The 14305-nt window shown below is 43.3% G+C and overlaps 1 protein-coding gene across 4 annotated transcripts in view; it reads right to left on the bottom strand.

Annotated features, from left to right (window-relative positions):
* The window catches only part of ALG9 (ALG9 alpha-1,2-mannosyltransferase), a 107760-nt gene extending 99422 nt beyond the window's left edge, over window positions 1-8338 (bottom strand). The window contains exons 1-3 of one of the 4 annotated variants that reach the window (XM_079788764.1): window positions 8136-8338; window positions 7200-7338; window positions 5597-5731 (exon numbers count right to left, since the gene is read on the bottom strand). In XM_079788764.1, coding sequence (XP_079644890.1) covers window positions 5597-5731; window positions 7200-7338; window positions 8136-8266 — 405 coding nt within the window. In that variant the 5' untranslated portion in view covers window positions 8267-8338. Of the gene's footprint in view, window positions 1-5596; window positions 5732-7199; window positions 7339-8131 lie in introns of all 4 variants that reach the window. The other 3 variants (XM_079788767.1, XM_079788765.1, XM_079788766.1) reach the window with 3 other exon arrangements.
* Between the last annotated feature and the right edge of the window lie 5967 nt (window positions 8339-14305).

Raw genomic sequence — 14305 nt, 5'->3', positions numbered from 1 at the left:
ACTTTTTAAAATAAGTATAAAGAGTCCTAGCCGGTTTGGTTCAGTGGATAGAGTGTTGGCCTGCAGAATGAAGGGTCCCAGGTTCAATTCTGGTCAAGGGCACATGCCCGGATTGCAGGCTCGATCCTCAGTAGTGGGTGTGCAAAAGGATGTAAACAAATGTAAACTGATAAATGATTCTCTCTCATCATTGATGTTTCTATCTCTCTCTCCCTCTCCCTTCCTCTCTGAAATCAATAAAAATATATTTTTAAAAAAGTATAAAGAATCCACTCTAAATTACAGATAAAAAGTTTAGAATAGTAAATACATAAACCTGTAACATAGTCGTTTATATCATTATAAAGTATTATGTACTTTACATAACTGAACATGCTGTACTTTTATATGACTGGGAGCACAGTAGGTCTGTTTACACCAGCATCACCACAAACACATGAGGAATGCGTTGCATCCATTGTTGAACCAGTGTCATTATGCAGTACACCTACCCTGCCCATTAGGGCAGTGGTCGGCAAACTCATTAGTCAACAGAGCCAAATAACAACAGTACAACGATTGAAATTTCTTTTGAGAGCTGAAAACCGACTTCTGCGCATGGGCCACGCAGTTTCAATCGCACTGTATGTGAGCGCCCGCATGTGGTATTTTGTGGAAGAGCCACACTCAAGGGGCCAAAGGGCCGCATGTGGCTCACGAGCCGCAGTTTGCCGACCACTGCACTAGGGTGTTATCAGTGGAGGCCTTGTGGGAAACCTAGACTTCTACTCTCACCTGCAGTAACAAGTGGAGTGTATCAAAAGAAGCCAGCTAAAACAAAGGCTTAATTATGACCCGGAGGAGCAGAGCAGTGCAGCAGAAGCATGCGGGGCCCATGAATAAGATCCAGTCTCATAATGGAATACCCAAAATATCCAACTTTTAACTGAAAATTACTTATCAACTAGTAAGATTTCAAACTCAATGAAAAAAAACAAAACACCACAATAAATAAATACCAAAAGAACAAGAGAGAGAGATGTTAGAATTACCTAAGTATTAAAGGAACCATTGTAACATTGAAAAAGAAAGAGAAGAAGCTATAAACAAGTGGAAGAATATACCGTGCTCATGGATTGGTAGAATCAATATCATTGATTAGTAAAATGTAAATACTATTTACATTAGTAAGATGTAAATAGTAAAATGTCCATACTATTCAAGGCAATCTACAGATTCAATGCAATCTGTGTTAAAATACCAACAGCTTATTTCACAGATCTAGAAAAAATACTCCAAAAATATATATGGAACCAAAAAAGACCCCGAATACCTGCAACAATCTTGAGAAAGAAGAGCAAAGTTGGAGGAATCACAATACCAGATTTCAAGTTATACTACAAAGCCACTGTAATGAAAACAGCCTGCTACTGGCACAAGAAGAAGCATATAGATCAATGGAACAGAACAGAGAACCCAGAAATCAACCCCAGTCATTATGCTCCATTAATATTTGACAAAGGAGGCAAGAGCATACAATGGAGTTAAGACAGTCTCTTCAATAAATGGTATTGGGGGAAATTGGACAGATACATGCAAAAAAATGAAACTAGACCACCAACTTACACCATACACAAGAATAAACTCAAAATGATAAAACATTTAAATGTAAGTGTGAAACCATAAAAATCCTAGAAGAAAGCATAGGCAGGAAAATCTCTCATAGCAATATGTTTACAGATACATCTCCTAGGACAAAAGAAACTAAGGAGAAAATAAACAAATGGGACTACATCAAAATAAAAAGCTTCTGCACAGCAAAAGAAACCATCAACAAAACGAAAAGAGAGCCCACTGTATTGGAGGAACATACTTGGCAATGATATATCTGACAAAGGGTTAATATCCAAAATATATAAGGAACTCATACAACTTAACAAAAGGAAGACAAACAATCCAATTAAAAAATGGGCAAAGAGCCGAAACCGGTTTGGCTCAGTGAATAGAGCGTCGGTCTGCGGGCTGAAAGGTCCCAGGTTCGATTCTGGTCAAGGGCATGTACATTGGTTGCGGGCACATCCCCGGTGGTGGGGGGGGGGGGGTGTGCAGGAGGCAGCTGGTCGATGTATCTCTCTCATCGATGTTTCTAGCTCTCTATCCCTCTCCCTTTCTCTCTGTGAAAAATCAATAAAATATATATTTTTAAAAAATGGGCAAAGAACCTAAATAGACACTTCTCCAAAGAGGACATACAGATGGCCAAGAGATATATGAAAAAATGCTCAAAGTCACTGATCATCAAAGAGGTGCAAATTAAAACAACAAGGTATCACCTCACAAACGACAAGTGTTGGCGAGGATGCGGAGAAAAAGGAACCCTCGTGCACTGCTGGTGGGATTGCAGACTGGTGCAGCCACTGTGGAGAACAGTATGGAGTTTCCTCAAAAAACTGAAAATGGAACTCCCATTTGACCCAGTAATCCCACTCCTGGGAATATATCCGAAGAAACTAGAAACACCAATTAGAAAGGATATATGCACCCCTATGTTCATAGCAGCGCAATTCACCATAGCTAAGATTTGGAAACAGCCTAGGTGCCCGTCAGCAGATGACTGGATCAGAAAACTGTGGTACATCTACACAATGGAATACTATGCTGCCATAAAAAAGAAGGAATTCTCATCATTTGCAGCAACCTGGGAGGAATTGGAGAACATTATGTTAAGTGAAATAAGTCAGTCAATGAAAGAAAAATACCACATGATCTCACTCATTTATGGATAATAAAGAACATTATAAACTTGAACAAAAAGATAGATACAGAGACAGTAAAGCATCAAACAGACTGTCAAATTACAAGGGGAAGGTTAGGGAGAGGTGGGGGAGATAAGAGATCAATCAAAGGACTTGTATGCATGCATATAAGCATAACCAATGGATGCAAAACTCTGGGGGGTGGGGGCATATATGGGAGTGGGGTGTGGGGAGGGCAATGGTAAGATATGTACACATATAATACCTTAATAAAAAAAATTGAAAAAAAAAAAAAAAAAAAGGTATCACCTCACACCTGTCAGAATGGTGTACCATCAACAACTCAACAAATGACAAGTGCTGGCGAGGCTGTGGAGAAAAGGGAACCCTCGTGCACTGCTGGTGGGAATGCAGACTGGTGCAGCCATTGTGGACAACAGTATGGAGTTTCCTAAAAAACAGTAAATATGGAACTGCTATTTGATGCAGTGATCCCACTTCTAGGAATATATCCTAAGAAACCTGAAACACCAATCAGAAAGAATGTATGCACCCCTATGTTCATAGCAGCACATTTTACAATAGCTAAGGTCTGGAAACAGCCCAAGTGCCCATCAGTAGAGGAGTGGATAAAAAAGCTGTGGTACATTTATACCATGGAATACTATGCAGCAGTAAAAAAGAAGAATCTCTTACCCTTTGAGACAGCAGCAGTGGTTCTCAACCTTTTTAATGCCGCAACCCTTTAATACAGTTCTTCATGTTGTGGTGACCCCCAACCATAAAATTATTTTCGTTGCTACTTCATAACTGTAATTTTGCTACTGTTATGAATCGTAATGTAAATATCTGTGTTTTCCGATGGTCTTAGGTGACCCTGCTAGCGGGTTGACCCACAGGTTGAGAACCGCTGCTGTAGAGCCTAAGACCATCGGAAAACACAGATATTTACATTACAATTCATTAACAGTAGCAAAATTACAGTTATGAAGTAGCAACGAAAATAATTTTATGGTTGGGGGTCACCACAACATGAGGAACTGTATTAAAGGGTCGCGGCATTAAAAAGGTTGAGAACCGCTGGCATAGAGGGACCTGGAGAGTATCATGTGAAGTGAAATAAGTCAGTCAGAGAAAGACAAGTATCACATGATCTCACTCATATGTGGAATCTAATTAACAAAATAAACTGACAAATGGAGTGAATCCAGAGGCACAGAAGCATGGAACAGAGTGCGGAATCTCGCAGGAAAGGCGGGGGGAGTGTGGGTGGGTGGGAGGTAATCAACCAAAGACCTTGTATACATATATGCATAACTGATGAACACAGATAATAGGATGGTAAAAGCCTGGGACAGGGGGTGGGGGAGTGGGAGGGGTGGGAGGGGGGGTGGGAGCTGGCTGGAGGGGGTCAATGCGGGGAAAAGGGGGACATAAGTAATACTTTCAACAATTAAGATTTTTTTAAAGAGTAATAATAAAGGAGCCATTGTAGAATTGCTTCAATGAGCAAATAAGAACATGCTTGAAACAAATGAAAAATACAGAAAGTCTCAGTAAAGAAATAGAAACTATAAAGAAAACCCAAATGGAAATTTTACAACTTAAAAAATAACCAAAATAAAAGCTCAATAAGTAGGGTCAACAGTGAAATGGAGGGGACAGAGCCAATACTAGTAATCAGTGAACAGGAAAACAGAAGATTAGAAATTAATCTTAACAACACAGAGAAAAAGAGACTGAGGATTCGGGGGAGGAAGAACAGAGTCTCAGGGACCTGTGGGACTAAAGTAAAATATCTAACATTCACATCATTAGAGTCTCAGGAGAGGAGAAACAGGGCAGGGCTGAAAAAGTACTAAAAAAAAATACAGCTAAAAACTTTCCAGCCCAGTCAGAGTGGTTCAATGGTTGAGCATCGACCTAGGAACCGGAGGTCAGGGTTAGATTTCCGGTCAGGGCATATGCCTGGGTTGTGGGCTTAATCCCCATTATGAGGCATGGAGGAGGCAGCTGATCGATGACTCACTCTCATCATTGATGTTTCTATCTTTCTCTCCCTCTCTGTTCCTCTCTGAAATCAATAAAAATATTTTTTAAATAAACTTTCCAAATTTGGCAAAAGACATAAGCCTAAAGATTCAAGAAGCTAAGAAAACTCCAAACAAGACAAACCCCAAAGAAATCCATGCCAAGACACACATAGTCATATTTCTGAGAAGTAATCAGGTTAGGTCCGGTTTAATTTCTAACTATCCTGCAGCCCTCTCTTTAAAGTAGGCTCTCCTAATATGCTATCCCACTGCATATTGGTACTCTTCCTTCATAAGACTCACTACATTTATAATGACTTGTTCAATTACAAGTATTCTTCCCACTGAGCCACGCTGGCCAGGCTAGTAGTAGTAGTTGAAGACTATAGAGAAATTGACTGTTTTATGAAAGGATACAATTTGTAATTTCCTTAAAAATTTTTTAAATCAAAATAATAATTTGAGATAGTTTTTAAAGTTAACCATTACTACAAAACTTTAAGAAAAAACAGTAGTTCCCAGTTCCACTTCTTATGTTCAAATCCCAGTCCCCAGAGGCAACCACTTTCTTTCAACTTTCTTAGTTATTTCTTCTGATGGTTTTATTAAACCATAAATTCCATGAGGGCAGGGATTTGGTCATTGTTACATCCATAGCACTTAATGAAGTGTCTACCAAATAAAAGTTGCTTAATTAATATTTGGTGAACAATGAATGAATAAATAATTCTTCTTCTAGAAAATGTCTCCCTCTTAACTACCAAACTATTTTGTCCTTTTCTCACCTCTTGATCAGTTGTGATTGCTTCCAGGTTGGCCTGCCCTTACCTTATTAGTTTGTAGAATTCTTGCATGAAATGCAGCTGGCCAGGCATGAAGCAACAGGTAAGCATAGGAGCGAATGGCATAAACTGGGGAATATTCCCAAGTCTGAAACCCCTTCCCGTAGATGAGGTAGTGTGTCTGAAAAAAAAGGATGAAGATGAAGATTTTAAGCAAAAATATTAATGAAACAATAGTATACAAAAATGTTGAAATTCTCAACAAGATTTGCAACTAATGGATAAGAATCAAAATGACACAATATTAAGAAATATTAGGACATTATAAATTCTACAAGATTATTGTTTGGTCAACTTTAAAAGCTTGAATTTTACCTGCTACTTATTAAAAAACAAAAAAACAACAATTCTAAATCTGCCTGGCCAGGGTGGCTCAAATGATTGAGCATCAACCTATGAACCAGGAGGTCACAGGTTCGATCCCCTGTTAGGGTACACGCCCTGGTTGGGGGCTGGGTCTCCCTTAGGAGGCCTGCAGAAGGCACCCAATCAATGATTCTCTCTCCTCATTGATGTTTCTCTCTCTCTCTCCCTCTCAGTTCCTCTCTGAAATCAATAAAAATATTTTAAAAAAACCTCTAAATCTTATATTTTCCTTAAACCACCTAAACACTTTATTTCAATGAAAAATGTGATGTGAAAATTTCACCTCTGAATTTTCTGTAATACAAAGTCAATCAACTTATGAATCTAAAAATCAACAAATAGCAGTATAAGCATACTATTTAGTAATGATATTTATTTTAGTAACCATCAGAAGAAAAAACGAAGAAAGTTTTAAGTGGTTGCCTCTGGGGACTGGGATTTGAACATAAGAAGTGGAACTGGTCCCTAACCGGTTTGGCTCAGTAGATAGAGCGTTGGCCTACAGACTGAAAGGTCCCAGGTTCGATTCTGGTCAAGGGCATGTACCTTGGTTGCAGGCACATCCCCAGTAGGAGGTGTGCAGGAGGCAGCTGATCGATGTTTCTGTCTCATCGATGTTTCTAACTCTCTCTCCCTCTCCCTTCCTCTCTGTAAAAAAATCAATAATATATATATATTTTTTTTAAAAAAGAAGTGGAACTGGGAACTACTGTTTTTCTTTAAAGTTTTGTAGTAATGGTTAACTTTAAAAACTTTCTCAAAGTGTTAATGATTTTTTAAAAATTTTAAGGAAATTACTAATTATATCCTTTCATAAAACAGCCAGATTCCTACAGCCTTCAATTACTACTACTACCTGGCCGGCGTGGCTCAGTGGTTGAGCATCCACCCATGAACCAGGAGGTCGAGGGTTTATTCCTGGTCAGGGGACATGCCTGGGTTGTGGGTTCCATCCCCAATAGGGGGCATGCAGGAGGCAGCTGATCAATGATTCTCTCTCATCACTGATGTTTCTCTCTCTCTCCCTTCCTCTCTGAAATCAACAAATAGGTATTAAAAAAATAGTCACTTCTACTCAATCATCAACTTAGAATACAAAAGTGCAAATAAAGTTGTTTTACTACTAGTAACACGTGTATATAGTATTTGTATCTTGATTGGTAACAAGGTCCCAAGCAGTGAAATCAAGAACAACTACAAAAATACCCAAAGAAGTAACCTACTGGTTCCCAGTAGTTGAATGTTTCATCACAGTCAGAGATGTTGCTCAGAAGAGCAGCACATAGCCTTGCTGAGAGCAAACACTTGAAAGCAGTAGATCCTTCCGGTGCCCAAACTTGTCCTGCTTTGTTCCCAGATAACCTGCTCAGAAGCAAAAAAAAAAAAAAAAAAAAAAAAAAGTATGTGTCAGTAAGTGCCTGCTAACTAGAAGGACTGAAATTAGACAAAAAAGACAAGACTGGCAAGGGACATTAAAGCACTGAAGTATTCACCAATAAAGGTGTGCTTGTTCGGAGTAGATCAACCTTAATCAGTCCTTCCACTTCCGGTTTTGCAGGTGTAAGCTAATTCGTATACTTTAGTTCTTGGCATCTACGACGCTCCATTTACCCCAAGCCAACTAACCACTCACTTGAAGACCACAAAGCTCTCCCCCTGTTTCTTTCTTTCTTAACAAGGTCATTGCTTTCCATGGCTTTATTCATCTGCTCATTTGTTCCAACGTATAGAGGCCTAACGGGCAAGGTACTGTGACCTCTTCCAACTCCGACTGCTGACAGCCCCTTCGGTGCAGCCCTAACCCGCAGTTCCCGGCCTCGGAGAGAGGCGGGTGCTGAGCTGGGGGCTGTGGGGCCTTCGCATCCAAGGGCCAGGGCTTTGGCGAGATCCCAGAAGGGTATACTCTTAGCGCTTGCCAGCTCGCACGCAGGACGCCAGCCCACGCCGGGCCTGGCCGGGAGCCGCACCCCGGGTTTCTTTACAGCAAACACGGACCCCAGGTGGAGGTCTAGGACGGGGTGAAGCCCGAACGCCGACCCGCCCGAGAAGAGCAAAGGGACCTGCGTGCAGAGGCAGCCGGACCCTCGGGGCGACGAGGCCCGCGCGGCCGAGACCCCGCGCCGCCGCCGCCGCCGGCCACGCCCCCGCCCCGCACCTACTCGGCCCGCGGCTCCGCGCCGCCCGCCTCCCGGCCGCACAGCAGCTCCCGCAGCTTGTCCGCGGCCGAGGCCGTGTCCCCGCCGCTGCTCCCGCCTCCCTTGGGGCGCTGCCGAGCCCCGCGGCTGGCCATGGCCAGCCGGGATGAGAAGGTAGAAGCCGACGGACACCCTACGGAGCGGGCGAGCACCCAGACATCGCTTTGGCTGGCTAACGGTGTCCGCCGAGGGACAAAAGACCTTGACATGCGCAGACAGCACTAAATTTCAGCGTGTTGGCACCAATGGGGGCGAATCCTGGAGTAGAAAAGAAATAGAACCTGAGACTACTCTCACCGTCCCAGCGATCCCTTCCACAGACTTGTAACGCTGGGCATTCCTCCCTGCCTCTAACTCCCGCCTCCGTCACTTTTCAGCATTCTCCACTCGCCTACAAAAACCCTTCTTCAGAAACACACACACACCCGTTTTTTATAGAAAGCTTTCCGCAAGGTGAGTACGCGGAGATATTCAGTTAAAAATCATAGCACAGCTGCCTACCAAAGGGGAGGCCCTTAAAAAGTCACTGACCACTTGCCCTCTCTGTACTTTGGTAAGAACGGTAAGGACAGCCTGTGGCTAATAGTAGAAAACAGGATGAGAAAAAAGTGGGGGGCAGGGGCGGGCTGGAGGGGGTTAATGAGGGAAAAAAGGGAACATATGTAATACTTTCAACAATAAAGATTTAAAAAATTAATATACCTAGAAAGATCCTCCCCCCCCCAAAAAAAAAAAAAAAAAAGAAATACAAGGAATTCTATGTGGCAAATTCAACCATACACCAGTGCTTTCATTGCTACTGTTACTGGTCTCCGGCTGCCTGTCTGTGTCCAATAACGAAGGCGGGGTGAATCATATTAGGCGTTTATTGAGAAGGCTAGCCAACCAAGAAGACAGGGCGCTTACAAGCATTCAAATCCTGTCTTACAGCAAGGTGCAGGGGACAGGATTATAAAGGGGAAGGCGAAGGGGCTGAGGTGAGGCTGGCAACGGAATGCAGCTGGTAGCCCTGGAGGTCCGCAGATGCCGATATTGTCCTTGGTTATCCGGTGATGAGATGATGTTGACGAGATGATGTTTTGACTCCTGGTGGATTGGTCTGACCATGATAATTGGTTCAGCTTGCTGGATTCACAGCTGAGTCAAGCTTCACACAGGCCTTGAAAAGGAAACTTAACCCCCTATTCACATAAGAATATGTGTTCTAAGATTTAAATTTTAAAATAATATGATTATTTTTTGGATTAATTAAAATGCTCTATCAGGTTATAAGTCCCCCTATCACTACTACAGCATTATGGTAAGCATTTTACATATTTTATCCTTTTTAAGTTTAATACTCATAACACCCTTGTTTTATTGAGAAGGAAACTGAGGCCTGTTAGGGTCACCGAGGAAGGCACAAGGCCAAAAGTGTTAAAGAATTATAAACTAGAGGCCTGGTGCATGAAATTCATGCACGGGTAGCATCCTTAGGCCTGGCGGGCAATCCGGTTCAATCAGGGCCTTCCTTCCTCTGGGGCCTTCCTTTGTTCCTCGCCGCCCCCTGGTGGTCAGTGCACATCATAACGAGTTTGGTCAAACTCATATTAGCCTTTTATTAGATAGGATTAGGTCATCTGGAGACCATATGGGCTGAGCTCCAAAATGGCGTCAGCACCCAGGGATGGGGAGTCAGAGGGTTCAAAGTACTCTAAGTGGGCTTTTTCGGGAGTGAACTCTCTGGGCAGTCCGGATCCTGGGAAAGTCCAGAGGGGAAAGACAATGGTCTTAGCAAGTGGAATGTGGTCTAAGCAAAAGCGAATGTCAGTTGTAAAGTGGTCTAAAGGTCAGTTCCCAGGGGAGGGGGTGTTGATTCAGTTATTGGATCAGACCTAACATTCCAGCCTTTTTGTTTTATGGAACAGGGACGGAGGTCCTTTCTTCCATCTGAGAGGGGACATCAAGAGCATAAGGGGATGGACTTTGATTGTAGCCAGCTGGAACACTGTATAGCTTCCTCCTGGTTGGAGCTAGGGATTGCAGCAGCATGATTTCCCCGAGAGACTGGTTGGTGAAGACTCAAAAGCCATCCTGAAGAAAAGATGAAAAATGACTCAAAGTACATGAGCCAAAACCGAGGATGAGAAATAGGAATATTAATGGTCCTAGGAAGGAAAGTAGCCAGGTATGCCAATTTATATTTTTTAGCCAGTAGTCCCATGAATTTGATTGATGTTCTCTAATCTTTGTGGTCCTTTCTGTTAATTTTTGGGTGGCATCCCTGACTAGGCCAGACTGGTTGACATAAAAACAACACTCTTTCTCTGGAAAGAGGCATAGACCCCCTTTCTCTGCCATTAGGAGGTCTAGTCCTCTCTGATTTTGGAGGGTTACAGCTGCTGTGAATCTCTCTGATCCTGAATTTGAACTAAACTTTTGGCAATGTCATCTGGGCTCCTGAGACAGGATTTCAAAATATTGTAGAGCAGTGGTTAAGCTTCCTATGCCAGCCCGACACCTGTTGAGATACCGAGGGTTATGAGGAGAGGGATTATCTGGACTGCCCTTTTGTGTCGGATATGATGGGTTACAGGGACAGTAAGATTGATTATTAGGGGCTACATCTACATTGGGTGAGAGATAGGTTCCTGTCCAATTGGTCAGGAGGCAAATATATGTGTTTTCCCCATAAAGGGCGAAAAATCCCTGATCATGGAAACAAGCTGAAAGGTGTAGAGATAAGAGGTGGACTAAAGGGTATGAGGTTCCTTTTCCCCGTTCCACCCTCCAAACTGAGAGGGTAGTTGCCATGGTGCTACCGATAAGGGGTGACAGATGAGTGGTTGAGATTCTGTTGCAGTGAAAGTGGGAAGGAATGCTAGAATGGGCTGTTATCCAAGGGAAAAGAGAAAGGGAAGGAAAGGAGCAGCTGAAGCATTGAGCCTAGATGGTTGAATAAGAAATAAAACAGACCATCTGTAGGAAATAACCATTGGCTTCCGGGGAGACCTGGTAGTCAATCCCTTGGGACCACTGGCCGTTCAGTAGTTCATGGTTAACAAAGATGAGAGGACTTTTGAGAAGTCAATGAGAGTAAGTGGACAGAAGACTCCAGAGGAGGGAAGTTGTGGAACGTCACTCACCTAGAGAAGATTGGCCAGTGTGGGATGGAGGGTCAGCGATGGAGAAGGAGAGGTTCCTGATCTGGCATCCTCCTTGGCTGGTTTGGGAGGGACTAACGGAGGGGTACCCAATCGAGGCCAGCAATTGAGCCACCCAAGTAGGATTTGGAGGTAAACCCAGGACAAGCTGTTGCTGGCTACTGCTCTCCAAGCAGCAAACTCGGGGTGACCGAAGCCGGGGTAATGGCTCCCCTTCCCCGTGAACCCTCCTGGGTTTTGGCAAGAAATGTTAAGGTCGCCGAAGGAGATATCCACAAGGCCGAAAGTGGTGAAGATTTATAAAGTTATTAGCTCATCTGGGAACCAGATAGGCTGAGCCCCAAAATGGCGCCAGCACCCAGGGATGGGGAGTTGGAGGTTTTAAAGGACTCTAGGTGGGCTTTTTTTGGGGAACTCTCTGGGAGGGTTGGATCCTGGGGAAGTCTAGAGGGGAAAGATAATGGTCTTAGCAAATGGAATGTGGTCTAAGCGAAAGGGAATTTTGGTTGTGAAGTGGCTAAAGGTCAGTTCCCAGGGGAGGGGATATTGATTCAATTATTTGATCACACCTAGCAAAGTCCAAGGCTGCATAGCTACGAAATGGTGGAGCCATATTCCATCCCAACTCAGGAGTCATAGTTCAACCCAGGACTTACTATAAAGCCCATGCTCATCCAACCCAGAGTTCAGGAACTTTCTCATGATTTCATATATGCATTTTTATACAGGCATCTGATATCATGCCTGTTGACCCCCAGGGGTCATTCACATGTTCCTGACATTCTCCCTACTCCCCCAATCACAGCTCTATCCCATCCTGTGGAGCTCTGTACCTGTAACTACCAAGTTTATAGGGGGAATGCTCAACCTGACAGGGTCCCAGGTTATGATTTCATACTAAAAAATTCCAAGTTTTGAAAATGGCAATTGAGTATATTGCTCAATTCTCACATGCAATTGTTAGTTATCCAGTTCAGACATCCTAGCCTAGCTATATCTCATACATCCATCTCGTTTTCATTTCACTCTAATCCAGGCCCCTTTCTTCCTCTATCTAGGACCACTACAATAGCACCCTTACAGGGAACTCCCATCTCAAATTTATCTTGTGCAACACTGTCCAATTAATTTTCAAAAGCACTACTCTTGTGTCATATCCTTAGTTAAAAATTGCAATTTTCCTATTGCCTGCCAAATAAAATGCAAACTCCTTATTGTAGCATTTGCAGTCTTTCATAAACAAACTCCAGCCCCAACCTGCTTTTCTAATATCATCTCCTACTACCTTCCTATACACATTTTACATTCCAACTAACTAGCTTGAAAAGTTCCCTAAATGCTCCATTATCTATACCTCTGCTCATGTATGCCCTTTGCCTGGAATCATGGCCTCTCTGCCTAACAAACCTGCTATGACATCCCTGCCCTTGTGGGGTTTTTTTTGTTTTGTTTGTTTGTTTGTTAATCCTCACCCAAGGATATTTTTCCATTGATTTTTAGAGAAAGTGGAAGGGAGGTGGGGAGACAGAGAGAGAGAAACATTGATATGAGAGAGACACACAGACAACCATGTACCTTGGTTGCAGGCGCGATCTCTGGCCCTGATGGACACCCATCAGGGCCAGAGATCGCGCCTGCAACCAAGGTACATGCCCTTTCCCGGAATTGAACCCAGGACCCTTTAGTCTGCAGGCTGATACTCTATCCACTGAGCCAAACCCTTGTTTTAAGATCCAGCTCAAATGCTACCTCATTCATGTACCAGGTACTGCTAGGGATGGATGAAAGCTATATGCTGGAAGCTAATTCCAGCATGGCATAATAAAATGCAAGAAGTCCTCAAAAGGTCGATGGGCTTCTATATTCAGCAAGGCTGAATCATATTGCCTGCTAGAATAGCCAAAACCATTTCCCCAAACCTAAAGATTTGCATATATTATTGCCTGCTACTGGAACAGCTGAGGGCAGTTCCCCCAACCTGACAATGCCTACTGTATACCAAACCTTGCCTTTGATATGTATATCTGCTTTGCCTTATTTGTGTAAATAAAGAGCTAGGGGTCCAGAGATACAGAGAACTTGGTTACTGAAGCTAGGTCTCCTCTGGCTCCCCAAAATGCCTTCCAAATTTATATTTCATGTCTAGTCTCTTTATTAATTTACAAGCAGCCCTTCTCCAGATTCCTGAACCTTTCTAGATGCTGAGAAACACCCCGGCAACTATACATCAATTAACCTGCCTTTAATGAGCTTATAGTCTACTAGAGGCCCAGTGCACAAAAATCTGTGCATTTGGGGGGGATCCCTCAGCCTGGCCTGCACACTTTTGCAGTCTGGGATCCCTCAGAGGATGTCTGACTGATGGCTTAGGCCCACTCTCTAGGGGATCAGCCCTAAACTGGCAGTCAGACATCCCTCTGGCAGCCTGGGAGCCTTTGGGGGATGTCCAACTAAGCTGTTATTCAGATATCCGTAGCGCTGCTGTGGAAGCAGGAGAGGCTCCTGCCACCGCTGCTGCGCTGGCCAGCCATGAGCCAGCTTCTGGCTGAGTGGCACTCCCCCTGTGGAAGTGCACTGACCACCAAGGGGCAGCTCCTGCATTGAGCGTCTGCCCCCTGGTGGTCAGTGCGCATCATAGCAACCGGTCATTCCCGGTAGTTCTGCTGGTAGGGTCAATTTGCATATTACCCTTTTATTATATAGGATGTGGAGAGCTAAGCAATACATGTGTCCATAAGGTATTTCTTAATTCTTCACTCCTCAAATTTACTCCTGTACCAGTTTTCCTATTAATGACACTCAGTTCTTCCAGTTGCTCAAATAAAAAACCTAGTTGATTTCTCTAACTCCACACCTTCCACCCACACATATATTTAATTCATCAGCAAGTCCTTCTAATATTGCCCTATCCAACAACTTCTTACACCCTGGTCCAGGTCACCATTATCTCTTGTTTGCATTATCATAATAACCTCCAAATTTGTTTCTTTG

Source organism: Cnephaeus nilssonii (genome assembly GCF_951640355.1).
Source record: "Cnephaeus nilssonii genome assembly, chromosome: 13".
Lineage (NCBI taxonomy): Eukaryota > Metazoa > Chordata > Mammalia > Chiroptera > Vespertilionidae > Cnephaeus > Cnephaeus nilssonii.
The sequence above is the reverse complement of the archived record's forward strand: the minus strand, read 5'-3'. Positions and strand labels throughout refer to the sequence as shown.